General features: G+C 44.5%; 1 protein-coding gene across 3 annotated transcripts; it reads right to left on the bottom strand.

The window, feature by feature from the left end:
• Positions 1 to 322: 322 nt before the first annotated feature.
• Positions 323 to 23,507, bottom strand: TMEM51 (transmembrane protein 51). 3 transcript variants are annotated; one of them, XM_081871297.1, is made up of 3 exons: positions 23,449 to 23,507; positions 3,620 to 4,111; positions 323 to 1,843 (listed from the first exon to the last, which is right to left on the bottom strand). In XM_081871297.1, exons 1-3 carry the CDS (start codon positions 23,490 to 23,492, stop codon positions 1,426 to 1,428), a joined length of 954 nt encoding a protein of 317 aa, XP_081727423.1. In that variant the 5' UTR covers positions 23,493 to 23,507; the 3' UTR covers positions 323 to 1,425. The 3 variants fall into 3 exon arrangements, with proteins under 3 accessions (XP_081727423.1, XP_081727425.1, XP_081727424.1); XM_081871299.1 differs by lacking the exon at positions 23,449 to 23,507 and adding an exon at positions 19,940 to 20,099; XM_081871298.1 differs by lacking the exon at positions 23,449 to 23,507 and adding an exon at positions 6,494 to 6,714.

Raw genomic sequence — 23,507 nt, 5'->3', positions numbered from 1 at the left:
TTCAGGAGCAGCGTGTAAAATGGCAAGCTGTGCCTTAGTGTTTATGTACATGAAGCCCAGGATACAGTCTCTCCCTCCAGCCTCAGAGATTTAACTACCAGGAAAAATAGAGAGCTAAACTTGGCGGAAGGGGAGGAAATGATGATTCTGGCCAATTCACATCCGTAATAAAATATAAATAAAATAAAACGAAGGGTGCTATATTGGGGCAGAGACCAGAAAATCAGGGACTGTAGGAGCACATGCTTATTATTGTACTTTGCAAAATGTGTGATGCCTTTACACATTGCTAAAAGAAACTCCAGGTTAGACAACACACACATCACACACATTCTTTTTTAATAAAAAGAAAGCCCACCCACAGCATCCCAACTCTGACATATTACATATTGAAATTTTTTTTAATTTACAATACAGTAGCTAAAAAATTTAAAAAAAAAAGGCTGTGTGTTAGAAAATCAGACTGTCATCTTCCTGTGGGAACCTGAAGTATCTTTGGTTGCTTGAGGGGGCACTAAAGTTTACTCCTTTAGCAGCAGTTAACTTCCCTCTGTCTCCTTAACATTTTATTTCTCTGTGATGGATGGATATATATGGCACCTGTGCATTCTACACATAATCTAAAATCTGGTGAAAAGAGAGCCTTTCATATCTCAGTGAACAGAAACTGCCAAAGTAAAGATGTAACCATGTCAAGCATCTGGAGAAACCTTTTAAAAATGACTGCCGAAAGAGGCATACAAAAATGTGTCATAATTTATATATATAAAAGTTCCCTATTGCTAAAATTCAGGTGCATCCTGGTGCAGGGGTGGGAAACCGCCAGCCCAGACTAAGGCAGGCACATGAGACCTCCGCATTTGGCCCATGGCGCCATTACAGTCAAGCCATACCCACCTGTCCTACACTAGGCATATTTTGCGATGTCACATGATTGACAGGTGAGCAACCTCTTCCGCCTATCACAATTTCCTCTACAGGGAGTGGCACTGAAAAGGATCCAGCCCACCGACCAGATCTGAATTTCATTACATTGGACATAAGAGGATTCATTTGTGCTTTGTTTTCACCAAGGCAGCAGACCGGTCGCCTGGCTTCACTTCAGGACAAGGCTCTCATGCCAAGAGAAAAAATAAAATCCTACATATAAAAAACCTTTAGCATGTCAAAAAGAAGCTTAGGCAAGCATCCTCTCTCTGGCAGACTAGTATTATATGCACGAGGAAATTAGTTTCTAAAATGGGGAAACATTTGACACAAGACCCAGGATCTAGCTTGACGTGTCCCAGACTGAGCCACCTCATTCAAAGAGTCACCAGAATAGGTGTGCGGTTCGCCCCGGCTTTTTTTAAAGCCACAAACTTGACATTGCCACAGAAATCAAGTTTTTAATTATGTGTTTGGTCAGCAGTCCATACAATTGCCTCAAGTCTCTTCCCGGCTCTCTGTGTGCTTATTGGGAACCTCATCATACTGGGGCGGAGGGGTCAGAGGCTCTATTGTTATCCGCCCCGTGTTATTTCCAGCAGGGAGGTCTAAGTTAAGGTTTTTTAGGTGTAGCTTTTCGGACATGATCCTCCGGACTTTCAAGGGTTTGAGTCTTTTGCTCAGGCGGGAACTGTGTCTGCTGGGCTGATGTTCAATGTTGGGCCTTTCTTCGGCGGCGGCAGCAGGCCTGGTCGGTGTGGTTTCGTCAATCCCAGTGAGAGATTCGTAGGAGGGCAGAGACATACTGATCCTTGCGCTTCTGTCTATGTCACTGAGCTCAGGGTGCCCTGTGTTCATGACCTCTTCGTAACTGGGCACATAGTAGCGAGAGGGCGTCTCTTCATCCTCTTCTTGACTGCAGAGGGAGAATTTAGAAGTAATCATTGTCTCGCTTTAGCACTACCTCATTCAGGTTACGATATCCCAAAAGCCAGAAAATTCACTGGCTGGTATTTTATTTTATTTAAAATATTTTTTATCCAGCAAGTCTCACTAACGTATTAAGCCTTACACTATTAAGACCGTTAAAAAAAACAACAACACACCTGCAGTTCTGCTGTTTGCCAGCACCACAAAACATGGGCCAGAGGCAAAGATCCTCACTGAGCTTTTCCTTTTTTTTTTTTAACACTGGAAGATGGGAACAAAGCTACCAAGTCACAGAACACATGGGCAAGTGGATAGCTCTGTTGGTAGGACACGAGACTCTTAATTTCAGAGTCATGGGTTTGAGTCCCATGTTGGGCAAAAAGATTCCTGTATTGCAGAGGGTTGGACTAGGCAATCCTTGTGGCTCCCTTCCAACTCTACAATTCTATGGTTCCATCTGTGAATACAGAGGCGATATGATTTGACTGGAACTTTGAGGCTTGGTGCCTCAGAAACGTGTCATTTTTATGATTCAGCCCATGGAGAAAGATGGGATCTGTGATTGGATGAGATCGGGGGACCTGTGAAAAATAATGAATTTCAATATTGGCTTACGGGATCCAATGTGTGTGTGTCTTTCCTTCTCCCTCTCCCTTGCAGCGGCAAGGACAGGCCCATCTGCTTCATCCAACCAAGTCTCTGTTACACATGCCAGGTCAAGTCCTCCATCCATGATCAAGTCATGGATGGCAGTGGTCTTATGAATCATTGACCTGGCATTGCACAGCAACACTTTCAGGTCATGTGGGTATCCCTTGCTGATTCTAGTATTCATCCGGTCAGGACCAGACCCAGAGGCAGGGATAGTCCTCAGACAACGACTAAACCTGCCTCCTCTGTAATGACATGGTCTGGTCTTAGCATAACTCCTCCTCCTACCCGTGATCACTGAGATCGGTTGTCCCAGTGCATTCATCCCTGTGAAGCATATCCCAGCCATTTTGTGGGCTGGGGCCCATTCCCCGGCAGCCCTGGGGAAACTACAGACCCGGAAACTACAACTAATACAGAATGCGGCAGCTAGACTGGTGACTGGGAGCGGCCGCCGAGACCATATAACACCGGTCTTGAAAGACCTACATTGGCTCCCAGTACGTTTCCGAGCACAATTCAAAGTGTTGGTGCTGACCTTTAAAGCCCTAAATGGCCTCGGTCCAGTATATCTGAAGGAGCGTCTCCTCCCCCATCGTTCTGCCCGGACACTGAGGTCCAGCTCCGAGGGCCTTCTGGCGGTTCCCTCACTGCGAGAGGCCAAGTTGCAGGGAGCCAGGCAGAGGGCCTTCTCGGTGGTGGCGCCCGCCCTGTGGAATGCCCTCCCATCGGATGTCAAGGCGATGGACAACTACCTGACATTCAGAAGACATCTGAAGGCAGCCCTGTTCAGGGAAGTTTTTAATATGTGACATTTTAGTGTATTTTTTATCTCTGTTGGAAGCCGCCCAGAGTGGCTGGGGAAACCCAGCCAGATGGGCGGGGTACAAATAATAAATTATTATTATTATTATTATTATTATTCCTCCCTCTAACAAAGCCACCCTTTTTCTGGAGAAAGTAATTCCCATCACCCCTGACCACTAGTCATGCTGGAAGGGGCTGATGGGAATTGTAGCCAACATCTGGAGAGCCACAGGCTCTCCATCTCTTATATCAATAATTTGCTTGCAAGGCCTGATCGTATCTGGTCTTGCAACGATCTTCTCACCTGTCTTCCTGTGGCTGATGCTCAACCGAGACTTGCTGCCGTATCCTAGAGATGCTGTCATTTTCCCTTTGCTTCATTCGGTCACGGACACTCAGACAAATGGAGAAAAGCAAGAGCAAGACCCCAGCACCAGCCAGGACGTAAGCCACTGAAAACGTATTGCTTTTATACGTATTTCCTCGACCACCGTCGGGCTTGCTGCTGTTTCCAACTGAGTGTGGCTTCCCACTTGGGCCAAATCCGGGGACCAAGTTCCAGACAGCCATAATGATCCCGAGAACAAGCATCCCCAACCCTATTGCTGTCAAAGCGTAGTGAGATCCATTCGACCTGGAGTGGGCCATCCTGTTATAATGCTGGGCCCCCTTGATCGGGGCACGGGGATGGGGTGCGGGTGGGCAATTCAGAGCATATCTTCCATAAATCAAGGAACAAAGTCCAGGAATGGCTCCAGTTTGGGTTCCTTCCAAATACCTGAGTTTAAAATGAGACCTGGAGAATGAAAGGAGCAAGAAAAAAATTAAATGACATAATTTACAATGAAAAAATCTTACCCCCTCCTTTCCATATCAGTTAGGTGATTTTTGCAAGCCATTTTCTTCAACTTAATTTGTTTTTCTGCATAATTTCCACTAATATGTGCATTTTGTGTGTGCTCACTTTTCACTGATACACATTTGTGTACACAGCTTTTGGCAGTAGAGCTGCATTGCAAAATCCGGAGAAGCATGAATTCAGAAGCACACCTGCACTTTTCTTCACTTCACACTGGTCTGAGTAGTTCAAATCAGGCCAAGTAATTTTTTCTTTTATTCTAACCTTCCACTACCATCATCCCTGACCCTCAGCCACGTTGGCTGCAGCTGGTGGGATTTGTGAGTCTGAAAACATCTGGATGGGACCCACATTGGCAACCTCTTTTGAACTCTGCAAAGCTGCCTGATTTTTTTTGCGCTGGGAAAAACAGGACAGAAGTAATTTAATTTAAAAAATAAATACAGTGGAACCTCCGTTTTCGAATGTAATCCTTTCCGGAAGACCAGTCGAGTTCTGAAATGTTTGAAAACCGAAAACTCAATACGGAAGCCTCAAAATGGAAAAAAATAATATGAAAAACTAAATACAGAAGATGTCTCGGAAGTTGAAGTTTGAAAACAGAAACATTTACTTCTGGGTTTACAGTGTTCGAGTTCCGAATCAAAAACAGAGGTTCCACTGTAAATAAATAAATCAAGGCTCTGTGGAAAAGGCGCATTTTGGAGAGGGATCTGGAGGAAGTTGGAGAGTTTAGAGAGGCACCCCCACTGATAACAGCAGCAGCTGCTGCTGCCGCCTTCGAAAACTACCACAGGCTTGGCACTTCCTCCGAGGTAACTAATTGCATATCTGCTAATTAGCTAGCTAAGGTAAATACACTTTAGCTAAACACCCAACACTAGTTGCTCCTCCTGGAATAGCCATCAACCCACTGTTTAAAGATGGGAGTATAACAGAGAGGAGGCACGACTTAAGGGCTATAAAGGGAGAGCTGATGGAAAACTACTAACTCAGGATAATTCCAGTTTGCTTGTTGGTGCTGCGTTTGTGTGAATCGCAGCAAAGAAGTTCCTAGGCATGTGCTCCAGGAAGGGACGGGCAAATCTGTCAATTTCACAGTCTCTCGGCATCTCGTTTGGTGCATGGGATTTCATTGGTGCATGGGATTTCTACCACTTTCCAATTTTTAAGACCTGTCGAAAATTCATCAGCATTTTGCCCCTGAGGCACACAGTTCTGTCTCTTACATGCAATTTTGCTGAATATAGTTTTGTATATTATTTTCATGAATATAATATGTTCATTTTTACCTTCACTTTCCAACTATTAACACATTTTTTGGTTGAACAAGTACATGGCAAAAATCTGAGAAGTGCAAATTTCAAAGGACTGCCGTGTTTCAGATCTCACGACTTAAAAGTGATTTATATTAAACAAATAATGTTTTTCTCTGTTCTCTCGAGCAGGGGGCTTTGGGAATGTGGGTATCATTGACATGTCCCTATTTTATACCTGTGAAATGTTGGAGGCCACGAAAATGGTGCACGAAACACCATTATAATAAAAGAAAACCAATGCGAGAATATACTCATTTATCTATAAATGCCCTCTATTTTTCACATTTTGTTGTGAGTGCCAGTGCTCTGGGCAGCCAAAACAGCACCATCCACTCATAAGAGGGAGGTATCAATAAGCTAGGGGATACCCCAACATTCACAGAATTTATTTTTTTTAATTGCAAAACAGCCTAGCAAGGGCTGAACATGATCAGTGAGCAAGAGGGGAAGGGATATTTGGAGCATCCTGGGAAAGTGCCTGGTAGGAATTGTGTACAAGGGCCAACCCATGCTGCAACATTTTGTTACTAGTTCCTCTGGTAATAATTCACATCCCACATCTTCCACCCAAGTATGGTGCTCAGATGCCAGACAAGATCTACAACATTTTAAACTTGAATGTAAGAGTATAAACAAACACCACAGCTGATGCTGTACAGGGCTTCAGGCAGAGTTGTCTCCCAGCCCAACCTGGGGTTGCTGAAATTTGAACCTAGAATTTTCTGCATGCAAAGCAGTTACTCTGCCACTGAATGAAGGCTTTCCCTGCATACAGATGAAGCAGAGCAGAGCAATGGAATAACCTGTCCTTACACTGAGCCAGACCACTAGTGAATAATTGTTGCCCACACTGACTAGCAGTGGCTGTCCCGAGGTTCCATCCAACTAAGTCCTACTCAGAGTAGACTCACTGAAACCCATGAACCTAAGTCATGACATGGTGCGCTCCTTCTGGGGTAGTTTGCCCACCTTTGGTCCCCACCATGCACTCAGCTCTCACCTGTGGCTCCTAGAAGCTGTCGGCATGCGGCAGCAGCCACACCCCAGGAATGGCTTTGGCTGGCTGGCTAAACCAGGTGAGGGTAGCTGATGGGTCTCAAAGTCTCAGTGAGTTAGAAACTTGCCCTGCAGGCTCTGGCAGATTGAGCAGATGAGACCAATAGTAGGTCCAACAGCCAAGAAAGCGGTTTCTGTATGTGCTGTAGAGGGAAGTGAGGGGATATCTTCAGGAGAAGGCTAAGGAGTAAATCCTACAAAAGCCCAGAGTGGAGTCCTTAAGACAGTTGGATGGCGCCTTGTACACCTCCTTCTGGCAATTCCTGCAGCCAAGCTGGTGCCACATATATTGCTCTGCTTTCTTGGGACCACATCATCGAGGCTGAGACAGGAGTCTTGTTGTTTGAGCAGCCCAGGACCTCCATACGCTTGCGCCCCATAGAGGCCACTTTGGTGCTGCTAACTCAAGATAGACGGATGCCAACAAGAACTCTTAGTAGGAGAAGTATTGGAGTCTTTTCCAGCCCTACTGGGAGATGCCAAGGATCAAAACTTCTGCATGCAACACAGATGCTGTCCCAGAGCTACAGCCCTTCCGCAGCACATTCAGCAATAGTTCTGTGCAGCTGTCTGACTGAACCCAAGATCCAATAAATACACCTTGCTCTGCCTGTTTCCAACTCTGCCTTCCCTAGACTAGAAGTGAAGGTTCAGGCTTAAACCAACTAGGTTAAAAGGAGCCGTTTAAGCAATCCAGATCTTTGAACCTGAACTAGCCAGTAATCATTACGATTAAGAACAACGCCCAGCATTAGCAATCTGGCTGTGTGCCAACATTTAAAGCACTTTGTTAAACTGGGTCGTCACAAAGGTTACCTGGGATTCAGTCATTCACTCTCAATTGTCAAGCAAAAAAAGGAAGAAGATCGAGAGAGAGCTTCTGGCTGTATTTATTTAGACTTCTGGTCCACCCTGGCCTTGGATTCAAGTGACAAGGATATTATGACTAAACATCAGGAAGGACTTTCTGACAGTAAGGACTTTCTGACACGAAGAGCTGTTTGACAGTGGAGCAGCCTTCTTCAGGAGGTTGTGGACTCTCCTTCCTTGGAGGTTTTTAAGCATAGGCTGGATGGCCACCTGTCACGTATGATCTAGATGAGATTCTTGCTTTGCAGGGGGCTGGACTAGATGACTCTTGAGGTCCCTTCCAACTCTACAATTCTGTGATTCTATGATTCCCAAGACTACAAAGCTATGGGGGAAACTTGGTCATCTCCAGAGCAGACTGAACACCTGTTCCATCATCTTTGGATTAATTAAACCTTTGCAATCTCAGACAATAAACTCCGCCGAGCTTCAATATGACTACATCATTGCTTGTTTTTTTTTTTTTAAAAAAAACCTGAATCTTTTGCCCCGTCAATGATTTACCCCATAGATGTGAAGGTGTTGGGAGGTAGCAAAAGTGAACCCTGTCCTTCAGGCCAGTTATGCCCGTTAAATGAGGCCCCGGCGAGAGAACTCACCCAGAAGCTACGCCACTGCGTTCTCTCCACCTCCAACCCCACCTCTTTTGCAACTGCTAATGGTACTATGGTGCGTCTGGAAACAGAAGCCAAAAAGTTGCTGCCGGTTTGCACAATTGATGATGAATCCAGCATAACCCAAAACGAGAATCACAGAGGCTGGCATCGCTTGTGGCACGCTTTGGTTCCTTAGAGACTCCCCCACCCCCTTCCTTGTTTGCCACTGCTAATTAAGCTTCCCATCACACTCAGACTGAAGCCTACTGTGTGGTCCCAGTGGCAGAGCAAGAGGCAGAAAGTGCTCAGATCTTCGAAAATGCCGACAGCCAACATGTTTGCAGTGCGTAAATAGTGAACGGCTTGGCACTGACAACAGAGAAAGGGCAGACAAGCCGAGACGCATTCATGGAAAAGAAAGAAAGAAACATTATCCATGTGCAATTCCAGATGGCTGTGGTTAAGCAGAACTTGCTCACTGTTTAGGTTTGGGGGGGGGGCGGTAGAGGGGAGGAGCGTTGGAACAGCCCTTCTGCCAATGGACACTCTTCCCCACCTCTACAGTTCCTGTCTGCTGCACTGCTTATTGCTGAATGGTAGGGTGGGGTAGTGGTTAGAACCCAAGCTACCAATGTGGTGTCTGGGCACAATGGTGCTCTTGAGGATATCTGAGTCACCCCCTCCCTAGATCTTTATGGATCCTCATAATTTTACAAGGGTCCCCTCAAAACCATCATCAAATGGGAAGGCAGTGATGCAAGACCAGGCTTTCTCAGTGGCAGCCCCAAACCCTAGAATTCTACTCCAAAGGATATTTCAGATATATCTGTTCCCACTGCAAAGGTTATTGAGAAATTGGTTCCAGGCATTTTTTCATAGAATTGTAGAGTTTGTTCATGCAATTGGAACCTGAAGTGTTATTTGTAGTGCAGTCATAAAAATAGCTTTTGCACTCACTGTTGTTTTATTTGAATTGTTGGTTATTTAAAATGGTTTTATTATAATTACGGTGCTTTGCTGTAAGTGCCATAGGCTGCACCATGGTACCTTTGGGAGGGAGGGAGGGAGGGAGGGAGGGATCGATCAATCAATCAATCAATCAATCAAAGGTCACTGCTAGGTTCAGAGATGCATTTGATGATTTGCTGGTGGTTTTGCTCTCTCATCTCATGTAAATATCATGAAGATCTATGAGGATCCACATCTTGAATTGATTCCCCCCCCTTTTTTTTGTTGTTGCTGGCAAACAGATCTGTAATTTTTTTACTTTGCTGTCTGATAAAAACAGCAACAACAATGGTGTGTTAAAACAAATCAACTTCAAAGCAAAGTCTGAGAAGCTGGCTTGTTTCACACCAACCACAGTTGATGGTTTGGATGTAACATTACACTGTGGTTAATCTACTATGAAAGTGAAGGAAAAGAGGGGAGGGAGGAGAGTGTAACGTCAGATTTACAGTGGTTCATCCTTGCAACACTAAACCACGCTGGAGCCACCGTTGCATTAAAAAGCTCCCTAACTTCAATAGAGTAATTTCTTAAACAAATGAGCTGACAAGGTTTCTGTGTCGGGAGCACCCTAGCAAATACTAAAACCCTCCAAATCAAGGTAAGGTGGGCGGGAGAATTTCCATTAAGTTAAGTGCTTCTTGGTAACTCATCAGCTGCTAACCTAACAAAGCTAATGGACATTGTCTTTGCTCCTCTGTTTCGTTTACAGAGCAATGGCAGAGATGTGCTCATAGCTGCTTTTAAGCAGATGAAGTGGTCGTTTGGAGGTTAATTACTCCTGATAAAAGCCATTTTGCCGAACAATATTAATTTGGCCCAACCTCCTCTTGAGCTGTAATCGTGCATGTCTAATGAGAAGCAGGGCAAGGGGTCATCATCATTACCACCTGTTCCTCACTCTGCATAGGTCCTCCAAGTGTTGGGTGGCCCTGAGGAAACCAGCAGGAGGATTGGGCTGCTGGAGAATTCATTCAAAAGCATTGCCCCTTCGCGTGGGCCTGGCCGGGGAGGCAGGGCGCAGCTGCCGCCCCAAATCAAGTAAGTAAGTAAATAAATAAATAACAATACTCAACTAACTGACCAATCGTCTCGCAAATAGCTTGGTTCTGCCCCACCCCCAACATAAATCCTGCCCAGTTAACATAAATCCTGGCCATGCCCATGCTCCCTCAGATGTCATGGACTGGCTGGATGCAGAGGAACGGTGGGAAGATTCAGCTGGGGAATTCCCAAGGGAAGAAGGCTCGGAGCCCGGGGATTGGTGATGGGATGACGCTAAGTGCTCAGAGGGAGAAGATTTTGGGGGAGGCATCGAAAGCTGAAGAGGTAGCAGGTTTAGTAAGCAGAGAAAGACTGCGGCAGAGAGTTGGCAGGGGTGTCAACTTGAATAAAATATTTGCATAATCAATCACAAGACACCACGCATGCACACCATTTGATTTCGACGAAGAGGAAATCTTGGAAATCAGCCTGGAAGAAGGGGAGGATCTTCCTCCAAGGTAATGCTGTGCTAATCCCCCCCCCATCATCAATTGCTTTCAAAAGCCCCCCTCCCCCCCATCCATTTCTATGGTGCTGCTGCTTGGGGTCTTTGAAGGGTGGGGGGCAGTAGAACAGGCTTCCTCAACCTCGCCCCTCCAGATGTTTTTGGCCTACAACTCCCATGATCCCTAGCTAGCAGGACCAGTGGTCAGGGATGATGGGAATGGTAGTCTCAAAACATCTGGAGGGCTGAGGTTGAGGAAGCCTGCAATAGAAGCTGCTGGGGACTTCCAGGGAATTGAGGGATCTCAACTGAGGGTTTGAGAAGGGAGCCATTTCCTTTCCGACACAGGCAGCCCTGTTTAAGTTCTACTATTCAATGGGCCATGAATACTGTAAATAAGCAGTATGTTATAAAATACTTAAAATAATAAAAACAGGCTGGGTAACACTTCAAACCTTTTTCTTACACAGAAGCTGTAGCTAATACAAAACCTGGGGGTGGGGAGATGGGGAAAATGTGAAATGTACAGAAAGAAAGGACACAGCAAAGAAAAAATTAAAGACTGTGCAGGAAATTACAGCATGACAAACTGAGAAGAACAATAAGAGGAAGTGTTAGGGTGCACGGCCAAACCCAACTGTGTGACCCAGGCAAACTAACTTACAGCAACCCACTGGTCCTAGTTAAAGACCACGGCTAAAATAAAGCACACCTGTCACTCGCCACAATTTAAATTTGGTGCCACATACAAGGTGTGCCACTTTTGGCTGGGATAGGATGGCCTCATGTCATACAACATCAAGTGATGGATAGGTGGGCAGCCCCACCGACCCGTCAAATGTCACCAGTGAAAGGTTTGGGGACAAATAGTTCCCTAAGGTTGATGTAGATAGGAAGTATAGTATAATGGGATGAATGTCACACTCTTGACTGGAGAGAGATGGGTTTGAATCCTCACTCAGGAAGATCTCCAGGTAACTTTAGGCCAGATGACATTTCCTCCTCCTTCACCTCCATAAGAACATAAGAAATGGTTGTTGGATCAGGCCAATGGCCCAAGTGGTCCAGTCTCCAGCCTCCAGAGCTTCCATTACGGTTGTGGATACTTTTGGTACAGTATTTTTGATCCGGATTGGAGAGCGGCAGAGAGGGCATTTACAGGAAGGCGTTCCCCACTTTAGGCAATTTCACTTATGCACATAGGGTCTGAAACATAAGCCCTGCGTAAGAGGATAAGTCGCCAGTATATGTTTTAAATTTCATATTTGGGAATTCTGTGTGCTGTCGTTAAGCCGCCCACCACAGAGGCTCTGGCCTAGGCAATGCATATATCCCATGAAGAAAATGTTTTTTTAAAAACACGGATGTGGAGCAACTGGGAAGAACACGAAGGCCACCCTGGTGTCCTTTTAGAGGAAGGGTGCGGTACAAATGAAACTTAGTCACAGCAAACAAGAACTGGAGGGCCTGTTCCAGTTTGTCTGGATGCTTGAACTAACACCATAAACAAGCAGGTATTAACAAGGTGGGAGCACACACAGACCCTACTTGGTACATTGTCCAAGCACAACAATGGGGAACCTCAGGCCCCTTCAAGTCTCCCTATCCGGCCCTCGGGACTCTTCTCAGGCCACACCCTCCTTAAGCACTTACAACGGGTGAAATGTGTCATCAAATTCTGATAATGCCTGAATGCAGGATGAAGAGAGGCATATTGTGCGGGCATAGATACGCTCCAATTTTTGTGCAGTTGAAATCCAGTCTCCTCTGGGGTTGTAGCCAATACTGGCCTTACAACCTACTGAAGTTAATGAGCACAACCACCTTAGGTCTACTGATTCCAATGGAACTCCACTGAGCAGTACTTAGCTGAATGCAATAGCTTTACCCCTTCGCCATGCCCAGTGCTGTAATTCGGCCCCCAGGAGGTTCTCCATGAGAGTATGCGGCCCTCGGCTACTCTGAGAGGATTTCTGTACCTCAGTCTTCCACCAGCAAGCACTCAATATCTGCAAGGTGATTAATGCACTCAGTCCCTCTGCCTAACCTAACTTGTTGCTAGGATAAAATATGGGGGAAAGGTGGAAGAGAGCCATTAATAATTATTAAACTGCATTTCTAAAAAAAACATTCTGCTTTTAGAGTAAATGCATTTTAATGCTTTTTATTTCTTTGATCTTAACAGTGGGCTTATCTGGAAGGTGAGCTATGTCTGTGGGCTCTGTGGGCTTATCTGGAAGGTGAGCTAGGTACCTCCATAATAAAATGATAAAGAAATAAAATAACTTCCTGCTTCCTTGTTCAGCAGCCCAGGCTTGGTAGATGCTCTATTGCAGGAGAGCGTGGGGAAAGTTTTTGCTCTGAACATCTAAGCTTGAAGAACTCTGTAGGTCACAAAAGCTTGCCTCTGGCGTTTTAGCTGTTTTCATTCACAACCCTCCTTTTCACCCATGCTTTGAAAATCCAACTTTTGAAGAGCAGTGAGGTTAATGAGAGGAATCTCTCAGAAAGGGCATGAGAAACGACCATGAGTTGAGCGTAGAAAAGATTGGAGCTATAGAAGGCAAGTGTGACGTGTGTGCCAAGTGGAAAACACAAGCATTCTCAGAGAAAAATGCATGCATGTTTCTAGTCCTCACAGAGGTAAAAATATGAAATTATGCTTATAAACACAGGCATTGCTTGGTAGTGATGTGGCTTCTGCAATCCAATTTAGGGCGCTTGAGGTTAAGCATGTCAAAATGGTTCTGTAGTCAAAAACTCTTGAACTTAAATATTAGGAGTTGTTGTTCAATAAAGGACACAGGGCTGGATTTAGGTTTGATGAGGCCCTAAGCTACTGAAGGTAATGGGGCCCTTTATATGTCCAGCTGTCCTTTGTCAACAACAAATTGTTGCTTTTTTGTGTTGAATATATGCTATATGATAATTTAGGGATCTAACAGGTATCTTAAGCCATTTGCTTAAGATGTATAAATATGATAAAATGATAAAATATGATAAAAATATGTATTTTATCAAAATAATTGTTGAACTGAAATACAATTAAGAAGAAGTATATTAATAGTGAGATACAATTAAGAAGTATATTAATAGTGAAATAATTAAGCTCTTATTAAGCAATTATTATTAATAATAAGCAAATAATAATAATAATAATAATAATAATAATAATAATAATAATAATAAATTATTAAACTTAAAATGATTGGGGGCCCATTACTTACATCATAAGAGCCAACACAACACAACACAACACAACACAACACAACACAACACAACACGAAACAATACAAAACACTGTTGCTGTATGTAGGTTTTATTTTATTTGTTTTTAATCTTATATTTTGGAAATGTACATCCAGTTTCTTTTCTTTGAAATTTTTCTTTATAATTTTTAGGGGGCCCCAAGAGAGTGGGGCCCTAAGCTATAGCTTATTTAGCTTATATGTAAATCCAGCACTGAAAGGACACAACATAGTCCTGCACAGGTTTTCGTAGAAGCAAGCACAAAGTATTTCAGTGGGACATACTCCACTGTAAATGAGTTTAGGATTGCAGTCTTACAGTGTGGTTTAAATGTTGTTTGGAGTTCACACAGGATAATTAAAGGGTAACAATTTGCAGCAACCCCCGACAAACTACAGTGCCCAGAATTCTTTGAGGGGTGTGTGATTGTGTTTTAAAGGTACAGAATGTACTATTTACTGCTGATTTCATATCGTATGTGTGCTTTTATTCCATATTACATTATATATCTGATTACCATTTATATTGTACGTATGTTGTGTTGTGAGCCCAATCCGGAGCAATAACAAAGAACAAATAAAACAAAACAAGCAATTGCACAATCAAATTGTTGCATTTTCCAACTAAGTTAATTTTCAACTGAAATTAATAGACCCATTCTGGTCATGGCCATTGATTTCCATGGGTCTGCTCTGAATAGGATTAGCATTGGATCAATCAAATTCAAACCATGAATTAAATAATACTAGTTTGAGCACACCCAAAGAGCTATACATGATAATCTGCATATTTAAAAAGTGATTATACACAGCTTTATCTGTTTCACAGCCCTTCATTATTATTGTATCTATTTATTAAAAAATATTTTTATAGTTTATATGTTGCTATTGACAGAAATGTATCAAAGCGGTTTACAGTATAACATAAAACTATGCAATAAAAACCATTAAAAAATAAAATCAAACATCAATTAACTATTCTGGAAACGTTAAGTGTGTCCCTTTCAGAAATGCACTTTTTCTTTTGCAGTACAATACATGCAAATATTTGCGGACACAACAGAAGATATTTAAGGTTCAAAAAACTGGTTTAGCTTGATGCAGAACATGCCTGGTCCTAGCAGCAGAGAGAGAGCGGCTTCCCTACAAATTTTGACAACTGTTGCTGCCCCACTGGCTCGCCAGGATGCTACTACATGATCACCTGTCTGTAGGAGGTCACACTCATGATTGCCACCTTATTATCAAGGAGAGATGCAGGTCCAATTCCAACCAGTGCACGAAGAGGAGATTAACGTACACAGGCCTGACTAGCAAAAAATCATAGCTAAAAGGAAAGGTGAAATTGACTCAGTAACTGTGTAGGGGCACATAACACTAAGTCAGAGGTGAGGCATTTCAGACCTTTAAGGCAAATGTGGCCCTCTAGATTCTTGGATTGCAGGGGGGTTGGACTAGATGGCCCTTGGGACCCCTCCCAGCTCTATGATTCAATTGTTCAGTCATTCAGTCCCGCTCCAAAAACAGGCTGCTGGTGAGAGTTAATATGTAATAATATGCTAAAAGCCATATTGACAAAGTGGTTTTTCTTTGGGTGTGTGGGATGGGGGGAGACCAGCAGTGAAAACCAGAGGCTTCTGAACTTTGAACTTTGATGAAGATGATGATAATTTTATTATTTATACCCCACCCATTGGATATAATCTTTATATTGTTGTGGTAATGTAGTGATTTAAGACCAGGGAGAAGAGTTGGTAGAACAAGATTGGAAGAAATTTAAAATCTATTTACAGAAACACTGTAAAATTAAGGAATGTTAGAGGGAGGTTGGAATGAAGTTAAGTGGTTTTAGCAATAATGTTGTTAAGGGGTACGTAAAAATGGATTGTTAACATGTAAAAATGTAAAATTATAATTTATTATGATAAAGTATCAAGATAAATGCAAAAAGGGTAAGGACTTGCTGAAACAACTATTGAACTAGAATACAAAAGAGGGAGGTGTGAGGAGGTCAGGGAAACAAGTAAATTAAAGACAAGACATGGAAAGATTGAAATGTTTTTAATTGCTTTTTTATTCTTTTTTTGTACTTTGTATTTCTTTTTGTTTTCTTTTTCTCTTTTTTCATTTTTGTAATCTTTTTGAAACTTTAATAAATATTATTATATATAAGAAAGTAATGTAATGATTTATGTGTAGGTTAAACCCTCCCCCCATAATTGTCATAGGAACCTCACAAATTTCCTTTGTGCCCGACCATTATGGAAATCTAATATAAATTCTTAAGTGAACCTTAACTCAGGTACAGACCTTGAACCACGTTCCTGTTTATGCTTCCAATACTACTTTAGATTTTTTAAGAGAATTAAACGCCACAGCATTGCACTGGGATGTAGTGGAGCTGGGGCAGTGGACAAAAAACTGAGCTACAAAACAACATTGAGCTGCAGCCAAAGTTGTAAGAAATCATACCGATAGTTCTGGGTACAGAAGGAAATTTCTGATCTGCTATCCTGCACTATGAAAAGTGGTTCCGAAACTTATTGTTGCATTTTCAACATCCAGCATCCAATTTGGTGGAACGTGGTTTTAGTGTGCTTCTCTCCAAGCAAATAAATCAACTTCAGATTACTAAACATGGTGGTTTAAGATTCCTGCTACGTGTCTTTAAAGCAGAGAAACTGGTATCACTTCATTAAGCCCACGCATCATATTAAGAATTTACAAAACAGTAAAGTACAGTGGAACCTCGGGTTACGTTACCCTTGGGTAATGTTAACTTCGGGTTGCGAAAGCGGCAAACCTGGAAGTGTTTCACCGCTTGCGCATGCGCAGAAGTGGTCTCTCAGGTTGCAAAAACTTTGGGATACGGCCGGACCTCCGGAACGAATCCTGTTCGCAATCGGAGGTACCACTGTAGTTACTAAATGTAGTAAGACTCTTGCTAATTGACTATGAGACTTTGAAAAGTTGGTATCATTGGAGCAAGTTCATTGGTGTTGTTGAATTAATTAAATAAGATAGTTTTAATTGGAATTCTGAATTTTTTTGTGTTATTATCCTCCTTAGTGGGTCATGCAAAGGGCTTTTTCTTAACAATACTTTCAATAGGGTACGGGGCACTGGGAATGAGTTTATGGAACTGAGGGGGCAGTGCCTCAAAAATGTTTGGGAACAACTGCTTTAAAACATTTCTGAGCCACTTAATATTTTAAAAACTCTTAAGTGGTACAGGAAAATATAACATAAAAATAATAAAACAGAATTATGAAAATAGAACAGAATAAAACTATTATCCTTCCTCAGGAGCAGAATATTAATACAACTCCCTTCTTAGGAAATTTCTCTTTACTGTACTGACTTCTCACTATCTTTGTTTCAATTGGCCTTTGGAAATTAACCACACTGTTATGCCTGTTCTATTTGGATCACTGTACTGCTCTTCAGTTTTTTATATACTTTTTATAATTTTATAATTCTATTTTTGCTTGAAATGCTATTAACTGCTATGGAACTTTAGTTACCGGTAATTGGCATAGAGAAATATTTAAAATCAACAAAGAAGCAAGGGGGTATTATGAAGGTTTGAGGATACATTTCGCCCAGGCAGAAACACGCAAGGTGGGTGCGAGCTATGTGTGTATGTGGGGAGTGGTCTGCAAAGTCTGAGGACCAGATAGAAAGACTTGGATGATTGCATTCAGTCCCCGGACCTGAGGTCTCCCTCCTCTGCTTTAGACTAACTTCTGGAGGATGTTGAGAGAAAACCTAACCTAAACAAGGTCTTTACCACTGTCCTTAACTGTTGCAGTAAGTACACCCACTCCCATAATTGCTCAGTTATAACTTTTCTGCTGGTTTGATTGTATTCATCTAGGACGCAATAGGAACCTAGGTTCTCTCTCCCATCGCAGGGCGTTAAATCAGCAAACCAAAGCCTGGGCCTTTGGTGATGCTGTAACATGCCCCTATTGCGAGTGATCAGTACATACATTCGAACTTGGTCTACATTTGCCACAGACTGCAGATGTGGTGGAGAGTCAGTGTGGCTTACTGACCGGAGCTGTCCTCCATATATTTTGAATTCCATCCCCCTCCCTACCAAAGAAATTGTGCATCTTGTATTTCCAAAGCCATTTGGCCCCTCAGCCTGAGCGCACCTGCCTGTGAGAGAGAACCAAGGCTAGCCATGCGCTTGATCACTTGGATGTTAGTCCACAGAAGTTGATGACACACACACACACACACACACACCCCAATCTGCTACGCCATCAAAAGTGCCGCAAGGCTCTGTCTTTGTTACGACAGCCACTCTTCTGGAAGGCTTAAGAGCTGTGTGGGAAAGTGAATGCCAATCAGAATGGAGGAGAAAGCCTGTGGCCTTCCATATGTTGTCATAACACAACTCTCATCAGCCCCTAACTGGGATGCCCACTTGATCAGGGATCAGGGATCACGAGTCCAACCATGTTGAGAAGATCCCAGGAGGCTGGCAGCGTAGAGCCCTGAGCTGCAATCTCAGCTCAGCTTCAAAGTTCATGGGTGACTTTGGTTCAGCCTCCATCTCTCGACCTAGCCCACCTCGCAGGGAAGTTGTGAGGACAAGAAGGGATCATGGGAAATTATGACAACCAAGTTTTAGCTAATGCAGCGTCTCTTGCAGCCAAAGTTTACAGGTCTGAAGGCAAATAAATGTCCCCCTTTGCATCTGGTAATAAAACTATTACCTACACATTTTCACCCACTTTTTGCAAGGCAAGCAATCCCAAGGTACATCAAATATAAAAATCCAACTAACAATACAACAAGCCCAGTTAAAAAGCATTTCACACTATGTAAGGCTCTCCAAAACCAGATGCTTTTGTGGACAACACCCATCAGCTCTGCCAGCTGAGGATGATGGGAGTTGTGGTCCAAAACACCAGGTTAAAAGTAACCGCTACTGTACTTAAAAATCAGTGGCCTAAAGAGTCAAGCTCAAAGCTGCTCAAACTCTGCTGTGATTCTGGGCACCCTGTACATGCTCAAAAATAAAGAAATCATCAGCATCTAGAGATGTTCCAGTCATTCAGAAGCAAATGCAAAAGATATGTGTGCGCGCGTCTGCAAAACTGCCTTCCCTCCGAAGATCGGGCGTGTAAGGGAAACCTCTAAGATCCGGGACGCAACAGTTGGGAGAAAAGCTCCCGCCTGGGCAAAGTCCTGCAAAAGCCAAGAAGAATGGAGAGAGAAGAGGAAGGGAGGGAGAGGCAGGGCTCCCTCCCGGAAACGAAGACGCTGCAGGAAGGGTGGAAAGAAAGGAGGAAGGGGAGGAAAACGAGAAGAAGAAAAAAAGAAGCACCGCCACTTTGCATGCGCGCGCATTTTCGGAAGGCAGGAAAGCTGCCATCCTAACCGCGTTCCTTAAGCAGGGAGGATGCCTCATTGAGTCTCCAACAGACACACTTGCACGCAGGCCCCACGTCCCGTTTGCTAGGTGTGGGGCTTGTCCTCCCCCAGCCCCTCGCCGAAGAAAACGCGAGTCCGGGGCTTTTTCAAGAGGAGAGAAAACGAGGAGTCGAAGGCACGCACAGCTAGGGATCGGCCATAGCTATCAACTTTTCCCTTTCCTTGCGAGGAATCCTATTCGGAATAAGGGAATTCCCCTTAAAAAAAGGGGAACAGCTATGGATCGGCCTCGGATTAGGGCCTTAGGGATCCAGCGCTCCCCCAGACGGAGAAGCAGAGAAGCCGGACTCCGGCGGCCAGCAAGTGGCTTCACGCCACCTGCCTCGCCCCGCAGTGCCCAGCCCGCCCCGTCCTCAATGGTTCCCTCTCTTCAAAAGAGTAAAGCGCAGACTTTTAATATACGATCAACCCGACGGCGGGTGAGCCTGCAACGTCTCTCACTTAAACACGCACACACACACGCTCCATGGTTCCTACTAGGGAGCCACGCAGAGGATGGCAGCACACCAGGCGCTGAACACCCCACCCCGTCGGCATTTCTGAGTCTCCCCATAGTCAGAAAGCGCACGTCGGAACCCCGGACAACACTGAAGCGGCCCCATCACAGAAATCCCCACCGCGGAGATGTGGGGGGGGGGAGCCTCCGTCGAGCGTGGGGAAGGGGCTCTCACCGCCCACCCCCACGAGGGGCGGGTTTGCTTAGGGAGGGGGTCCCGCTGGGCTGAGCTCACCTGCGCGCTGAGCTGCGCCCCGCCGGCGTCCGCGCATGGTTCCCGGAAGGCTACGAGCGCGCTCCGTCCTTCTCAGTGGGGGTGGCCGAGCGTCACGCCCGCGGTGGCCGCCCCCGGCTCCAGCGCCCTGCCCTCCCGCGCTCGTCCAGCACCGGCGGAAGCAGCCGCGGGCCGGACGGGTCCTAAAGCCTCCGGTCGACTCTTGCGCCCAGCTGAGCAGCTTGTAGGGCGCAGGAGGGCGGCGGCGGCGGCGGCGGCGCGTAGGCAGCTGCGCCAGCGCTCGACGCAGCCTTCCCTAAGCTCAGGAATGGGGAAGCGGGGTCCCTCCCCGACGTCGTTGGCTTGCAACTCCCATCAGCCCCAGTGACGAAGTCCAAGAGCATCTCGAGGGCCACAGGATCCATAGCTGTCAACGTTTCCCTTTTTTAAAGGGAAATTCCCTTCTTGCGAATAATCCTGCGCCCCCGCCGATCTGGTTGGACTAGAACTCGGGGGCATCCCATGAAGCGGGATGCTGAAAGGCAGAGAAAACAATGTACTTCTTCAGACAGTGCAGAGTTAGCCTATGGAACTCACTCTCACATGAAGCAGCGGTCGCAACCAAGTTGGATGGTTTAAAAGAGGATTATTGATTTATAATTTGATTTGTTAAATTTGTTCAATAAAAATATTTAAAAAGGGGGGGGGGAATGATTAGACAATCCACAGAGGAGAAGCCTGTCAGTGACTTCTAGCCACGATGTCTATGCTAGAGGCAGAAAGGCTTCTGAAGAACAGTTGCTGGAATCCCCACTTGGCCCTGACACTCACTGGGCGAGTGAGTGTAAACCACGTATTCCTCTTCCTATTGTTCCAAGCCCCCCAAGCCCCCCCAGCTGCCACCCAGTATTCCAGTACAGCAGAAGGAAAACAAATCTAGCCCTGGAAAAGATTGACTCATGTTTTGGAATGGTTAGCTAAAATGGAGCCCCCAGCTTCAGAGGCAGTCTATAGTTGAAAATCAGGTGCTGCTCATTGGAACCCATCCCTCAGCTTCATAGAAAATCAGAATACAGTGTTACCTCAGGTTACAGACGCTTCAGGTTACAGACTCCACTAACCCAGAAATAGTACCTCGGGTTAAGAACTTTGCTTCAGGATGAGAACAGAAATCGCGTGGCGGCGGCGTGGCAGCAGCAGAAGGCCCCATTAGCTAAAGACCTCAGGTTACGAACAGTTTCAGGTTAAGAACAGACCTCCAGAACGAATTAAATTCTTAACCCGAGGAACCACTGTACTGAACTAGGTGAACCCAGGGGAGAGATTTCCTGCTGCTGGAGTTTTCAGTGGTATGTCGGGTTACATACGCTTCAGGTTACAGACTCCGCTAACCCAGAAATAGTGCTTGAGGTTAAGAATTTCGCTTCAGGATAAGAACAGAAATCGTGCTCCGGCAGTGTGGCGGCAGCAGGAGGCCCCATTAGCTAAAGTGGTACTTCAGGTTAAGAACAGGTTCAGGTTAAGTATGGACCTCCGGAACGAATTAAGTACTTAACCTGAGGTACCACTGTTTTTTAATTAGAGGTGACAGAAATCGAACTCGGGCCCCACTGCATGCAAAGCGGGTGCTCTCGCAGTTGGCCGTGGGCCTTTCCCTATATAATCACGGGTGGAAAGCTGGAAGTAAATCTTCTTCCTGAATACGCCCTCTGCATTCGTGTCTTACTCTCCAAAGTGCCCTCTCACCACACCTGCTCTGTCATAGAGACATCCTTTTACTCATCACTCTCCCTACTGACAACCAGGTATGCAACAACTGCATCCAGAACTCATTGTGTGCAGAAATGGAAAGAGGAAGAGATTCCAAGCAAAAAAGAACGGCTTACAAAATTAACGGATTATGCCAAAATGGCCTGTAAAACTAAGAGACCCAGATGATGAACCGCTGGTAGAAAACTGGAGGGCTTTTTTTTTTTTTTTACTGTTGAAGTACTATAGCAATATGAAATCGTGAGCAGGATTTGAGATATGAGTGGCAGGGGAGAAAAGAGAAAAGAAAACGGTAACATGGAGTTGGGGGTTTGGTAACAAGTAGAACACAGCAACCAGGGGAAGGGTGAGACTTCCAAAAGAAAAATGTAAGCGAATAGTATATTGTATGTGAAGCAAAATCATTATTATTTTTTGGAAAACTTAATAAAAACCAATTTAATAATAATAATAATAATAGAAAACTAATGTGCAGGTGATACTGACCAGTGGGCTGATGTCAGGGCAAACTGGATTTTAATTATTGCTTTCAAATATGTGGCAAAGGCATTCTAATTACTGCTTTTAACTAGTTTGCTTTCATTCTTCTGCATTTTACAAGTGATGTCTTTAAATGTTTTAAGCTGCCGAGAAAGGCGGGGTGTCAATATATTAAATAAATAAGAAGGCAGGGGGGTTGCGAGGGGTGGGCAGACTGTGCTTCAGTGGGGCAGTGCCCTCCATCAGCCCCTATGGACCAGGCCACATTGCCTTGCATTTAGGAAAGGAAAGGAAAAAAGGACAATGGAAATTTGGGGGTGAACCCAGCAACTGCATATTTGGAATCTTTTGTTCAGAATACTATGTACAGTTCTGGTTGCCTCACCTCAAGGAGGATATTGTCGAGCTGGAAAAGCTTTGGGAAAGGGCAACCAAAATAAACAAAGGAATGGCTGACTCCCTTATGAGGAAAAGTTGCAGCCTATGAGATTTTACAGTTAGGAGAAAAGGCGAATAAAGAGGGGATGTGAGAGAAGCTTGGATAGAGAAAGGTTTTCCTCCCTCTCTCCACCTAGAACTTGTGCCTCTCCAGTGAAGCTGAATGTTCAAGATTCAGGTCAGATGAAAGAAAGGACTTCTTCACACAGCCTATGGAACTCACTGCCACAGGAGGCAGTGGCGGCCATTAACTTGGATGGCTTTAAAAGAGAACTGGGCAGGTTAATGGAGGTTGAGGCTATTGATGGCTATGCTTTTCCTCCCAGCTGGAGGCAGTAATGCTTCTGAATGCCAGCTGCCAGAAACTGCAGGAGGGCAGAGGGCTCTTTCGCTCGGGTCCTGTTTGCGGGCTTCCCACAGGCACCCAGTTGGTCACTGTGAGAACAGGATGCTGGACAAGGTGGGCCATTGGCCTGATCCAGCAGGGCTCTTCTTAATAATAATAATAATAATAATAATAATAATAATAATAATTATTTATACCCCGCCCTCCCCAGCCAAGGCTGGGCTCAAGGCGGCTAACAAGCAATAATAAAACAAGTTGAATGAATACAACAATTAAAATATTGAAACATTAAAAAATTAAAATGCAGCCTTAGGTTCTTATATTATGGGCTTCATTAACTTCATTAACGAACTGCAAAATTTGGAGTCCCCTTAATAAGCCTTATATTATGTGCAGGATGAGGAGTGGTTAGATTTATAGGGGGTAAATTTGAAGTTTGGAAGCACTCCTCATCTAAATGGTGACATCTTTCTGCATCCCAATCTTGAACTCTTACCACTCTGCTATTTCCTTTCCTCTTCCTTCCTCTTCTTTGCTCATGGCTGTTCCTCATTT

The sequence above is a fragment of the Podarcis erhardii genome, assembly GCF_964252035.2.
Source record: "Podarcis erhardii genome assembly, chromosome: 7".
NCBI lineage: Eukaryota > Metazoa > Chordata > Lepidosauria > Squamata > Lacertidae > Podarcis > Podarcis erhardii.
The sequence above is the reverse complement of the archived record's forward strand: the minus strand, read 5'-3'. Positions and strand labels throughout refer to the sequence as shown.

Bases quoted from the DNA above. Each gene is read 5' to 3' on its own strand.
- TMEM51 (XM_081871297.1), bottom strand. From the start codon at position 23,492: ATGAGCAAAGAAGAGGAAGGAAGAGGAAAGGAAATAGCAGAGTG. The intron at 4,112-23,448 runs GTAAGAGTTCAA...TTCATTCTCCAG, and splicing joins GGAAAGGAAATAGCAGAGTG to GTCTCATTTTAAACTCAGGT. The intron at 1,844-3,619 runs GTGAGAAGATCG...CTCCCTCTGCAG, and splicing joins CATCAGCCACAGGAAGACAG to TCAAGAAGAGGATGAAGAGA.